Genomic DNA, 13,873 nt, shown 5'->3' on the forward strand with positions numbered 1-13,873 from the left:
CAACTTGGTAAGGAAAAAGTCAAACTTTTGTTATTTGCAGCTGGTATGATAGTGCACATAAGTGACCACAAAAACTCTACCAAAGAACTCCTACCTTCAGTAATGTGGCAGGATACAAGATCAACTCAAAAAAAAAAAAATCAGTAGCTCTCCTACACACAAAGGATAAAGAAGCAGAGAGGGAAATCAGAAAAAAACATCGACTTTCACAATAGCCACAAATAACGTAAAATACCTTGGGATAACAATAACCAAGGGAGTGAAAGATCTATTTGACAAGAACTTTAAGACTTTGAAGAAAGAAATTGAAGAGGCTACCAGAAAATGGAAGAATCTTTAATGGTCTTGGATTGCTAGGATCAACATAATAAAAATGGCAATTCTAAATATATTCAATGCAGTTCTCATCAAAATCCCAAAAAATTCTTCACAGACCTTGAAAAAACAACAATCAACTTCATATGGAAAAACAAAAAACCCAAAATAGTCAAAACAAACCTATATAATAAAGAAAATTCCGGCGGCTTTAACATCCCTGACATCAAACTCTATTATAGACTTACAGTAAAGAAAGCAGCTTGGTATTGGAATAAAAACAGAGATGTTGACCAATGGAATCAAATCGAAGACCCTGATATTAATCCACAAAACTATGAACACCTGATTTTTGACAAAGAATTTAATACTATATAATGGGAGAAAAAAGCATCTTTAACAAATTGTAGAAGAATGAAAATAGATTCATGTCTATCACCAGCACAAAAGTCAAGTCCAAATAGATTAAAGACCTCAATTTAAATCCAACCACACTTAACCTGATTGTAGAAAAAGTGGGAAGTATCCTGTAATACATGGAAACAGGAGACCACTTTCTATGTATAACTTCAGTAGCAACCATGAATAAATGGGATCCCATGAAGCTGAGAAGCTTCTGTAAAGCAAAGGACACAATCATCAAGACAAAAAGGCCACCTACTGAATGGGAGAAGATCTTCACCAACGCCACATCAGACAAAGGTCTGATCTCCAAACTATATAAAGAACTTAAGAAACTAGACATTAAAATTCTAAAGAACACAATTAAAAAATGGGGTACTGAACTGAACAGAGAATTCTTAACAGAAGAATTTTAGATGGCCAAAAGACACTTAAGGAAATGTTCAACTTCCTTAGCTATCAGTGAAATGCAAATCAAAACAACCTTGAGATACCATCTTACACCTTTCAGAATGGCTAAGATCAATAATACAAATAATAACCTATGCAAGAGAGGATGTGGAATAAGGGGAACACTTATCCATTGCTGGTGAGAATGTGAACTTGTTCAACCACTTTGGAAATCAGTGTGGCAGTTTCTCAGAAAAATGAGAGTCAGCCTACCTCAGGATCCAGTGATTCCACTCTTGGGAATATACCCAAGAGATGCCAAATTATACTACAAAAGCATTTTTTTCAACTATGTTCATAGCAGCACTATTTGTAACAGCCAGAACCTGGAAACAACCTAGGTGTTCCTCAATGAAAGAATGGATAAAGAAATTTTGGCACATCTACACATTGGAGTATTACGCAGTGGTAAGAAAAAAAATGACATCTTGAATTTTGCATGCCTATGGATGGAAATAAAAACACTAAATTGAGTGAGATAACCCAGGCCCAAAAGTGCAAATATGGTATGTATTCACTCATTAGTGGATTCTAGACATAATAAGGCCATTGAGCCAATAATTCGTGATGCTAGAAAAGCTAAGTAATTAGGTGAATCTAAATATATATATATATATATATATATATATATCCTCCTGGAAATTGTAAGTAGACAATTTTGTTAGGCAAAAGTTAGGAGAGTGGGGGTGAGGATGGAGTGAGGGAAGGGGAGAGGGGGAGAGAGAAAGGAGAAGGGGAGGGTTCGGGACAGCTTGAGGGAGTGGGGTTGTTGAGATGGAGGAAGGACAAATATGGGAGCTGGGAAGAAGGTATCTTAATTAAGGGAGCCATTTTGGGGTTGAAAAGAGGCTTGGGTTTAGAGGGTTTATCAGGTGAACACGGGTTTGTCCCCAGCTAGGAACCTGGAAGTGTAGGAGAGGGTGCCTAAACTTTCCTTATTCATACTGATGACTATCTTGAATATCACCATAGAACCTTCGTCTGGAGACAGATGGAGACAGAGACAGAGACCCACATCGGAGTACTGGACTGTGCTCCCAAGGTCCAGCTGAAGGGCAGAAGGAGGGAGAATATGAGTAAGGAGATCAGGACTGTGAGGGGTTGTTCCACCCACTTGAGACTGTGTGCCTGAACGAATGGGAGATCACCAAAGCCAGCTAGACTGGGACTGAACGAGCATGGAATCAAACTGGACACCTGTATGTGGCTCACAATTGTGGCAGAGTGACAAGCTAATGATAATGGCACTGGGATTTGTGTCTATTGCAGGTACTGGCTTTTTGGGATCCTAGTATGTTTGGATGCATACCTTTTTAAGCTTGGATATAGTTGGGGAGGGCCTTGGACTTCGCATAGGGTAGGGTACCCTGCCTTTTCTTAGTGCTGGAGGAGGAGGGTAGAGGATAAGTGGGGGGTGAAAGGGAAATTGTAGAAGGAGAGGAAGTGGAAATTTTGAAATGTATTATATAAAAGCAATAAAAAATACAAAACCAAGTATTAAATAAAAGAAAATGTCTTTCATCTAGCATTTGACAAAAAAATAGGCGAGACTGTATACTCAATATATTGTATATACTATCAATTTAAACACCTAAATGCTCTAGAACAAAAAGAAATATGGGCATGCAAGAGGATTAGACACAGGACATAAACAAACTGAATTATGTATTGAATAAATTAGATAAAAGAGAACAATAAAAGACAATGAAACTAAGAATTGATTCTTTGAGAAAGCCAACAAGAAAGCTTAATATGTTTCCAAACTAACTTAAAGATTGACTATCTAAATTAAGAAAATCATAAATAAAACGGGAGAATTATAATATACATCAAGGAAATCTAGATAATCACTAGGTCTCACTTAAAAAACTTACAATAACAAAATCTGAAAATCTAAAAAAAAGGATGGTTTCTCGTAGAACTATCAAATTCATTCAATAACAGAGAAGCAATAGATATACTCCAGCAATTCCTCAGGAAATATAAACCATTATTAAGAGTCTCACCATTAAATAAGGCCCAAAGACAGATAATTTTACCACAAAAGATTACCTGACATTTCAGTAAGAGCAAACACCAGGTTACTTCCAGTTATTCCACAAAATAAAAAGAAGCTAAATTGCCAGCTTCACTTCATGAGACAACAGTCACCTGATACACAATATACAAGTAATTCAAATGTGAACAAAAATTCCAATGATTTCCCTTTTGAATATCAGTGTAAAATACTCAATAAAATACTTGCAAATGGAATTCAAAAATACATCACAAAGATTACAAAAAACCAGGCTTTATCCCAGAGTTTGGAGGATGATCCAGCACACGAAAATCAGTCAGTATAATTCACCATATAGGCAAATTGAAGAAAAATACGACATCATAATCCCATTTGATGCTAAAATTCATTTGACAAATTCTAACAGACTTTCATGAAAATAGTCTTTGGGAATGTATGAATTCAAAGAACATACCCAAACATATAAAGCTCTTTACAGCTCTCCTATGCCCAATATTACTATAAATGAAAAAACTGAAAAAGATTTCTATTAAAATCAGGACCAAGTCAAGGTGGTCTATGCTCTAGATGTTTATTTGAATTTTTAGTAAGAGCAGTAAAACTGTAAAAGAACATCAAAAGTCTACAAATTGAAAAGTAAGATTTTAAATATAGGTATTTGCATAATATATGACAGCATATATAAGTGATTCAGAAAATTCTAGCACAGAATCCCTACAACTGAATCATTCCTAAAGTGGTGGGATAAAATAGAAAGTACAAAAAAAAATGTAGCTCTTCTATTTAATAATGACAAGAGACTACAAAAAAATAAACAACACCCTTCATTATAACCAGAAATGATGTAAAATATCTCTATGTTTCTCTACAAAGTAAGTGAAAGATTTTTATATTGTATATTTAGATTACCTTGTTAACTATCATATAACATTCAATGTTCCCACGGGTGATAATAAAGTTTGTGTTGACTTGGATGTTGCACCTAGCTTTTCGTTGATGAAAATTAACAGGAAGTAATAGTGGGCCTCTAGAGAGGGACTTGACTCTTTTCGATGGGGAAAAAAGAGATTGTGGGCACTTGTTGCTTCTCCACTACTACTCGGACCATTCAGGCTCTTACACTGATAGCTGACTCCTGAGTTTTTATTGATAAAAAATAAGTATATAAAACCATCATCTGGCATTCAACTCCGGGCTGAAAATCAAGAGTTAGCCAGTTACCCTGGGCTCTGCAGCTACTTTAGTGACTGCCACCAATGCTGGCTTTTCTTCCTTGCTGCCAGTCCTCAAAATAAGTCTGTCATCTTCCTTTTTCAGTCTCTTACAAGAGTCCCTAGCTGTTGGGCATTCTCTGATCCCAAACGCCACAGGCCTTAAAGTTCACGGGCAAAGGAATTCCTAATCTAACTATAGTTGCTGACTGACAACAGACAAGCTCTTCCTACAGGCAGCCCCAATCCCTCACATCTTGAAACAGTTTCCTCTTTTACACATCTCCATGTCTACTTTAGTGGCTTTTTCTCTATTTCCATGGTTTGCAGGCTTTCCTCGGACCCCATATTCCAATTGCTTCTACACTGGTTGAGCTGCTTCAGCATAGATATGAACTGCACACACACACATAACAGAGAAACTGCTACACACAGAGATACTCACATCCATAGAGAAATAAATGCATATTACAGCCTCATACTCATTTATACAAACTCACTCATTTCTGCAATGACACACAGATAAGCACAGTGGCATATGTTGTCATAGAGACGTATAAAACCCAAAGAAACACAGAAAGAAATTATGCAAAAAGAGACATAAACACATATACACGCATATTCTCAGACAAATACACAGGGAGAAATACACAGATATAAATAACCAAACAATGAGACAATGACATAGACAAATTTATGCACATAAACAAAGACATAACAACACACACAGCAACACAGATATACATATGTGCAAGCACATACAAAGAAATATGAAGGACATACACATAGGCACACGAAAGGACATGTATTCACAAACAAGCACAGGAAGTTATACATAAAAAAACTCCCAACAGAAAGAAATTGACATAAGGAAAATATATGCTCATTTCTAAAAACAGAGATGCAGCTATAGAGAAGTATATATCAAACACACACACACATATTATATCAACACAAACATGAACACAGATATAAAGAAATACACAACATACATGCATACAAAGTGAAAAATCTCCATTCACATAAATGAATATGTATGCACCCATTGAATTGAATCACAACACAATTTCTTCTGTAATTACTCTCAGAGTTATATTTGAGGTCTCCAGAGTGTAAAAGGGGGCAGAATAAGTTAAGAAAACTTACGGAAAACATAACCCTCAGTAATTAACACATATGTGATAATTAACAAAGGAGGGTTCTTCTTATCAACAGGGAGAGCATTAATAACTAAAGACTGATATGTTTTCAGTAGTAGGATAGGATGATTATATTCATGTGCTTTGTAGCAGTCACTGATTTTCATTGATACTTAGTTTCTTCCCCTTCATAGTCTGTATTAAAAATTTATATCAAAGTCTAGATTTATTTCCACAGCAGAAAAATGTTCAGAAATCTTTGTATTTGGTGAATATTTCTTAAAATACTAGATTAGAGCATCTGAGATCCTCTAAGCACTATGGCATTGATGACACCAAATATAATCCAATAAAAGAAGCTCTCCCTTCAAGCATGTAATATCAGATTTTTTTTCCTATCATCCAGTGACTGTTCATCTTATTGAAGAATCTCATGCACTGCTTGGGACACAGCATGCACAGCACTGTATACATCATATGTGCTCTTACTAAAGGCCATGTCAAAAGTCTGTACCATCAGCCATTCCAATGAGGCATTGAATGAAAAAATTTTCAGTGTGTAAACTAGAAGCTGATACATCTAAACCTCATCCACCTAGTCTTGTCACGTTTTTATCTGAATTTTAGGAATTGGTCCAAAGTAAGGTCAAAATTTAAAAAGCATAAATCTCAACAGGCAGATTTGTAAAAGTTCACATCCCAATGGTATGAGTCAAGTGTGAAGTTTCTATTTCTTATAGATACATTTAACCTACTGTGAGGGGGTGACCCATGTTCTCTATGTACATTCTAAAGCACACAGTGTGAGTATTGTCTGTGTCACCATAAATGAAAAAAAAATTGTGGGTGATTTTTTTTTGGTTATAATATACTTCAGGTCATTTTTTTAAATTTATTTATTTATTAAAGATTTCTGTCTCTTTCCCGCCACTGCCTCCCATTTCCCTTCCCCTCTCCTAATTAAGCCCCACCCCTCAGTCCGAAACTCAATCAAGGTTCCCTGTCCTGTGGGAAGTCCAAGGAACCCCCACCTCCATCCAGGTCTAGTAAGTTGAGAAACAAGTAAAGTTGACTGTGATCATATTCACAAGTCATAGCAGACTGTATATTTACCATGTCTTTTCTCAGTTTTGAGAGAAATTAAGCACCGTCTTCATTGTTAGAGATGTGCAGCCCAGCCAAGTTTCAGTTTAAGTGAAGCACAAAAGAAATCATGGCCTGAGCTAGAGATGTATCTTTGTTGGCCAGCTGATCACTTAGGACAGGATAGGCAGGTGCATAGATAAGCTGAATGAATCACGCAAGGTGCATAAGTAAGCTGAATGGACACAGGGACCTGCATGAAGTAGCTTGCACACCCGAGAACGTAAAAACACTGTTCTGCCAAGAGTTCTAGAAAGCCATCTCTTTTTTTAAACTTTTCTCATCTCTGTTCTTCACAAGGAAATGCAAAACCCTCAGCAAGTCTCTGAATAGTAGCCTTTAACTACACATTTTGACATACATATGTGGCCTTCATCTTCCTCACACTTTTCTTAGCCTCTGGGATGGTACAAATAAAGACAAGGATTTCTTTCAAATATCCAAAAATACTCACTTGCTGAGATATAGAGAGGTATGTGACTAGTCCTATTATGACAGATGTTCAATAAGGTCCTATAAACCCTATAGTATACATGAACTTGTCATTACAGACATAATTAGGGAAGTTTCTTTATTTTGTTCTGAGAAAATGAATGAGACTGTGTAATTGTGGCACATTATTACACCATCCTTGCTGGTAATTGAAATACTTGTGACATATTTGCTAAAAGATCAGGTTTCTTGCTGACATCACCAATGCAAACAGTCAAGATCAGAGCAAACTGACAGTTTTCATTTTGTGTTCTATAAAAGGCAACAGTGTTTATTACAGACAGAGATTTACATATGATATTTGTAGTAAAAAGGATTGGAAAATACTGGACAGTATTCCCAACATCCCTCAATAATTGCAACAAATGCCCTGTGTTGTGGGTTGGAATGACATCAGTTGCTGGAAGTTTGCAAAAGCTTTAAAAGTTCGTGAAAGTAAATCTCCCATAAATAAGATGAGTCATTTGGAGCTTTCACAGAAAGGGCTGCCCTTCTCTGGTTTTTAGTGCTTGCATAGAAGATAAATAAAGGTTACAGGCTTTGATGAAACAGAAAACCTGATAATATATTCAGTTTGAAATTATTGAGCAAGATTAAATGTACACGTGATGCATTAGCCAAGATTCTGGTAATTTTTGTAAAACAAACTGAACTGGGTTAAGGCATTCAAGGAATGATGGTGACTGCACAGTAGTCTTCTGGGGCAACCTTTGGCTCCTGTACTAATAATTCCTTCATATTTAGTGGACAATATAGTTAACATATTCCCTCATGTCTATCATCACCATCTTGTATTTTCTTCTTTATTGATTATTGGCAAAAATTCTTTAAATACTTAATTTTTAATAAATTTAAATAGCAGAATACAGAGGGTAAATAGATCATCTGTGTGTATGGACATGAGAAATACTCATATAGACCATAAAAAGGGAATGGAATTCATTTTTTTCATTTATATCTGTCTTAGTTGCCACTGGCCTCGAGTGTGCAATGATGCACCTACACCATTTACAAATGCAGAGATTAAGGATAATAATACCAGGTATATCTGAACAACATACATTTTCTTGTCTACATTTGAGATAAGAACTTATGGAAGTGAAACACTAACTTCTGCACACTGAACAACAAAATAGGTCAATGCACTCCTGAAAAATCCATCACTAGCTAAAAAGGATACTTTTGAATTAGAGCACTCAATACAATGTAACTGAACTTGTACCTTAGAGTAGTTTTTTTCCCTCTATAAATTGTGTAAGGAAATGCACAGCTATACTGTGTTATTGTTGTTATTTGTCTGTAAGTAATGTGCATTTTAGGTTATCTACTAGATTATTCAAATCTGTTAAGAAATATCCAAGATAACGTCATCTTGAACATTAGTGGGAAGAAAACTAACAAAATAACATGAAGATTTAGAAGCAGAAAAAAGTTTTATTGCTTTCTCACATGCCTTCAATAGGAAAAGATAGGAGATTTCTGTTTGCCTCACTCTAAATCACAGAGCTATTTTTCATTTTGTATATTTTACTAAAAGAATGTCTGTCCCTGCACCTTAATGTCATTTAAATATATCATTTAATAAAATCTTTAGTTGTTTAATTCGGAATGAATAACTAATTTGGTAAAAAAGATACGTCTATGCATAGTGACCTAAAGTGCTATATTTGAAAAGAGCTATCAAGAATACATGAAAATCAAAAGATCATATGCCTAAACTGGTAAAAGACAAAGCTATACCTAGTAAAATCATTGAAGAGAAAAATAAGGTGTAAATGAGATATAATTGACAGTGAGAAAACAGTCTGGAGTTATAGAGAAGAGACATGTCCTTCTTAGATAATAGCAAAGAGCTGGGAGATCACTATTCTCAAGTGTTTTCAAGGATCGTATGCTTCAGCTGCCAGTTAGCCAAGTGCTAGGAAAGTACGCAGTCACCGCTATTAGTGACAATTCCTATTACAAAGAATGCAAATATATCATTTATACTACAAATATTCTTTCTCTAGTTTAAAGAGACAGTGAAGAAATGTACTGTGGAAACAAAGGCCTATGGTTATACGTAAGTGAAGTATGGAGAAACAGAATCATATAAGAGTGTAACAGTGGGCAAATCTCCTGTTTTTATTCTTTATGCGGCATTAGAAGGCACAGTGTGCCCACATGCAGAGCATTTGAGAGATTACTGAATATCTATGTAAAAAGTCTTTGGATCCAAGGGTGTCACACATATTACTTGCTTTGGGACATGCATTTGAAGCTGCATGGTCGTCATAGTATCTAATCCACATCAGTTTAGTTGCACCCATTTATTATGATATTTATTGACCAGTATGGGTTTCTTTCGATAAGATATTACTGGCTACTCAGTTGTGGAAACAGTCAAAAGGACAGATACACTTGATGAACAAAGTTATACAGTCCCGTTTTCCCCACAGTTTCCAGCCTTATAAATAGGAGGGTAACTAGGAAAATAATATTACACCACCTTGACAAACTAAACGTAAAAAAGCAGTGGGTCTCAAAGAACACAGGGTTATTTTTTTAGGTGTTTAGGTGTGAAAATTGAAATGACAGGACAAAAGATTTTAAACATTGTTCTGATTCTCATTTTCTGACCCCCTATGAAATATTTATGTTGACATTTACATTGAAAATTCAAAGAAACTTACTGCATATTCAGAATGTTGTTGAAATAATCATTCTCCACAGGCTGCTGCACTATTTTAAGGAAGAAGATATAACCTGTCTCCATGTCTTCGCCCTTGTCTTTATTCTGCCTCATTCTCCAAAAGCACCTGGGTTGAGTGAACCTGGACACAAGAAATGGAATGTTCAGGATAAAGTAGAGGAAAATCAATGGAAACATCTTTGTCTTCCTTGAAGCCTGGTCAGTGTGTGTTGTGAAGTGCTCTTCAGATCAGCACATTATATGGGCACCCATATATTCCCAATTGCTTTTATTTCTGCAGCCAAAGGAGAGGCTATTTGTGTTTTCATGGTTCCTTTATTTCCCAGTTGATTCCTCAGCTCTGGAAGAATCTTGGACACTTTCTTCCCCTGAGGCTGTGCACCTGATATATATGTGATCACAATTTGGTTCAGAAATATATATGGGGATAATTCAGGTAGTCTTATGACATCATTTGTTTTTGTGGAAATTAAGGCTCCTTGGGTCATGTTATTTTGAGAAAAATTTGGTTCTAGGAGAGCCAGAATTATCTTTTTATGTTAATGCCTTCAGAAATGATGTCAGTGTACTTTGTTAGATGATCAACATGGAGGACACACAAAGTCAAAATTCCTAGTTGCACACTGGTAATTCTTTCACAAGGAACAACAGTTCCATAGTTAGAGAAATTGAGTTTCACACAACTTGCACGTGGCGCTTCTACTACATGACTGACAGTAACAGATTATCTAACCAAATACTGTGCTCCCATTGTCTTGAGAACAATAATCAGCCTCAATTCTATTTTTTCTGAATCCTGCTGTTCTACTATTATATAAATCACCACAGAATCAATTCCATTTATAGCATTACAAATTTTTTATGAATATTCAACAAGATCCCTTCATATTCTGTGTCCTACATTTCAAACTCTCAATAATATCTCTCACTCTTTCGCCAAACACAAATATTAAATAGAAGACAAGGCAAATGTTTTATGTCTAAAAATGATCTCCCTCCATGACCCTAAGTTCTCATAGAACAATTAGTCCTCTGATCAAATTCTTCTGCCTTATCTGTGATTTCCTACAGTGTTTTACTCATTTTAGATTCTTGTAGTCATTGTGAATATGTTTTGTTGAGAATCTTCCAAAGCAATAAATACCGTGAAGTTACCATGGGCTCAATGCATATTTTTTTCTTTTTTTGGCTGAATTTAAGCAAGCTTTTATTAAAATTTACATATTGACAAAGATGAAATTTGTTCAAGACCAACATCTGAAAACATTCCAGGTTAGTTACTCATTAATTCTTCTTATACCATTTTCCAACTCATGTCTTTTTGCTTGCCTTCTAGACTGTGCATTGCCACTGTGAGGGTGCACTGATGAGTGTGAGCTGATGAGTCCCTTTCAGTGGATGGATATGGACTGCAGTTAAAGCAGAACAAAAATAGGGCATGGAGGCACAAAAATATGAGCTTGTTTCCACATTGACCAAAAGTCAGAAAGTTGGAGCACACCTCTATTCCTTCAGGGTTACTGTGTTTCTATCTTAAACAAACTTATCACCTACATTTACGTCAAAGAGTTCTGCTTTCTTCAAGGTTATTGTCAACAGGTGTGGCTAATAGCCAGACTTTGTATTTCAGGAATAGAGATAGACATGTTTCTACCTCAAACAAAAGTGTAAGGGTTCAACTAAGGTTCCATTTCTTTTAAGGAGGTAACATTGGATTACACTCAGGGAGTAGTTTGCCTATAGGATGTTTTGATCTAAGGTGTGAGCATGACTTGTTTTGTTCTATCAACAGAATGTTGAACTATAGGTGTAGCCCAGAACTTCGCCTTGTCTATTCATTTTCTTGTATCATGCTAATGCAGGTTTTTATCTTACTCCTATTTTTTGGGGCCAGAAGTATTTCAAGCAATTGGAAATTACATGTGGCCAGTTTCAGTATTTATAGAAACTCCATCCCAGTACTATTCTATGTTTTATTATTTTAAAATACATTAAGTAACAGAAAGTATTAAGACTTTCCCTGCTTGGTTGTAAGATTTACTTAGCATTTCATGAGGCAAAGAGGACTACTGTTTTCCTTTTGAACTTAATACATTTAAAGATCATCATGTAAAACGACATGAGCCCTGATTCTGTGATGACCTGTTCTGGGGGGTTAAGATGTGACAGAGAAGTATATGACAGGAAGAGTCTCTCATTGGAAGGGTCTTATTTATATATTTATTTGTTTATTTATTTATTTTTTTGGATTTTTTTAATTAATGTTTTATTTTTTTTGACTTTTATATATTTTTTATTAATTTATTTATTTATTAAAGATTTCTGTCTCTTCCCCGCCACCGCCTCCCATTTCCCTCCCCCTCCCCCAATTAAGTCTCCCCCCAGCCCGAAAAGCAATCAGGGTTCCCTGTCCTGTGGGAAGTCCAAGGAACCGCCACCTCCATCCAGGTCTAGTAAGTTGAGCATCCAAACTGCCTAGTCTCCCACAAAGCCAGTGCGTGCAGTAGGATCAGAAACCCATTGCCATTGTTCTTGAGTTCTCAGTAGTCCTCATTGTCCGCTATGTTCAGACAACATAAAGGGATCAAGGGGATTCGTATTGGACAACATAAAGGGATCAAGGGGATTCGTATTGGATTTTTTTTAATTGAACAAATTTCTGCCTCCACCCAGCCTCCCATTTCCCTCCCCTCCCACATTTCTCCCCCTCACTCCACTTTTCTCCATTCCAAAGAGCAGTCAGGGTTCCCAGCCCTGTGGGAAGTCCAAGGTCCTCCCTTCTCCATCCAGGTCCCAACTACAGTTTCATCTCCCTCCTCTTTTCTCAGTCCTCCTCGACCTCCCATCTGCCTCTAACCCCAATCACCTCCTCTGTTTCTGTTCAGAAAATATCAACCCTCCCATGGATATCATTGTGACATGGGATTCCAATTTGTAGTAAGAATAATCACCTTGCATTGTATTAAGGATGGTCAAGGTGATGCAGTATGAGGAGTAAAATCCAAAATTCTGCAAAGAAGTTTGAGACAACCCCCTTTTCAGAAAATTGAATATTGTTCTAACTCAAGACTCAGAAATTCACCATTCAAAAGTGCAAATGAAATTTACATCAGTAAAGGTTTAGCATTGTATCCAGTTTCATTTTATGTGAGATTATTACTATTATTTTAATATCAACATCACGGACCATACCCCTTTGCTCCATCATCACTCCTAACTCTCATGGATTGGTCTTCAAAATCTGGGCCCAGTGATTTATTGTAGATCTTTGTATCTGATTCTTTTGGGTGTTGGATGAATATTCTATGATGACAATAGTGGAAGTCACCAATCTGATTAAAGAGGGAGGCACTATTGTTTAGAACCTTAACTGGGCTTATTCTTCTAAATTCATGAGAATTTCCCTGGTGCGCTGTTTCTCCCTAGCCCTTTGCTGGCTCCCTCAATGAAGATATCACTTTTCTTGTTCTCCCTCACTGCTGTTTCCTCTTCTTTAGCATCCTGTTCCCTCATATTTCCTCTTCCCTCTCTTTCTCTCTTCCCCCACCCTTTGAACCCTTCTTCCACATTTCCAAGATTTTCAGAAGATCTTGTCTATTTTCTAATCCCATGAGGATCCATATTTATCAGTGTGGCTGTGGGATAGGGCCAGTTCAGGCACCCTCTCCTCAGCTGCTCAAGAAACAAGTTGGGGAAATCTCCCTGAACACCTGGGAACCCCTCTAGAGTCTAGTCTATTTCCCATCCTAAAATGGCTCTCTTAATTAAGATATATACTTCCCTGCTCCCATATCTGTTGTAATAGGAGCGGCGGTGCTGCATTCCTGGCACCCTGCCGCCCACATGGGCTAGCTTATGCCCCTAAATAACAACACACAAATTGTATTCATTTAAACACTGCCTGGCTTGTTATTTCCAGCCTCTTATTGGCTAGCGCTTACATATTGAGCTAACCCATTTCTAATAATCTGTGTAGCCCACGAGGTGGCTTACCAGGAAAGATCTTAACCTG

The 13,873-nt window shown here is 36.6% G+C and overlaps 1 protein-coding gene across 5 annotated transcripts in view; it reads right to left on the minus strand.

The window, feature by feature from the left end:
• The window catches only part of LOC142842461 (vomeronasal type-2 receptor 116-like), a 30,828-nt gene extending 20,790 nt beyond the window's left edge, over positions 1 to 10,038 (minus strand). For 2 of the 5 annotated variants that reach the window (XM_075959181.1, XM_075959180.1), the window contains exon 1: positions 9,842 to 10,038. In XM_075959181.1, coding sequence (XP_075815296.1) covers positions 9,842 to 10,038 — 197 coding nt within the window. Of the gene's footprint in view, positions 1 to 2,281; positions 2,288 to 6,129; positions 6,151 to 7,404; positions 7,422 to 9,841 lie in introns of all 5 variants that reach the window. The other 3 variants (XM_075959179.1, XM_075959178.1, XM_075959182.1) reach the window with 3 other exon arrangements.
• Between the last annotated feature and the right edge of the window lie 3,835 nt (positions 10,039 to 13,873).

This window comes from Microtus pennsylvanicus, chromosome 1, assembly GCF_037038515.1.
Source record: "Microtus pennsylvanicus isolate mMicPen1 chromosome 1, mMicPen1.hap1, whole genome shotgun sequence".
Classification (NCBI taxonomy): Eukaryota; Metazoa; Chordata; class Mammalia; order Rodentia; family Cricetidae; genus Microtus; species Microtus pennsylvanicus.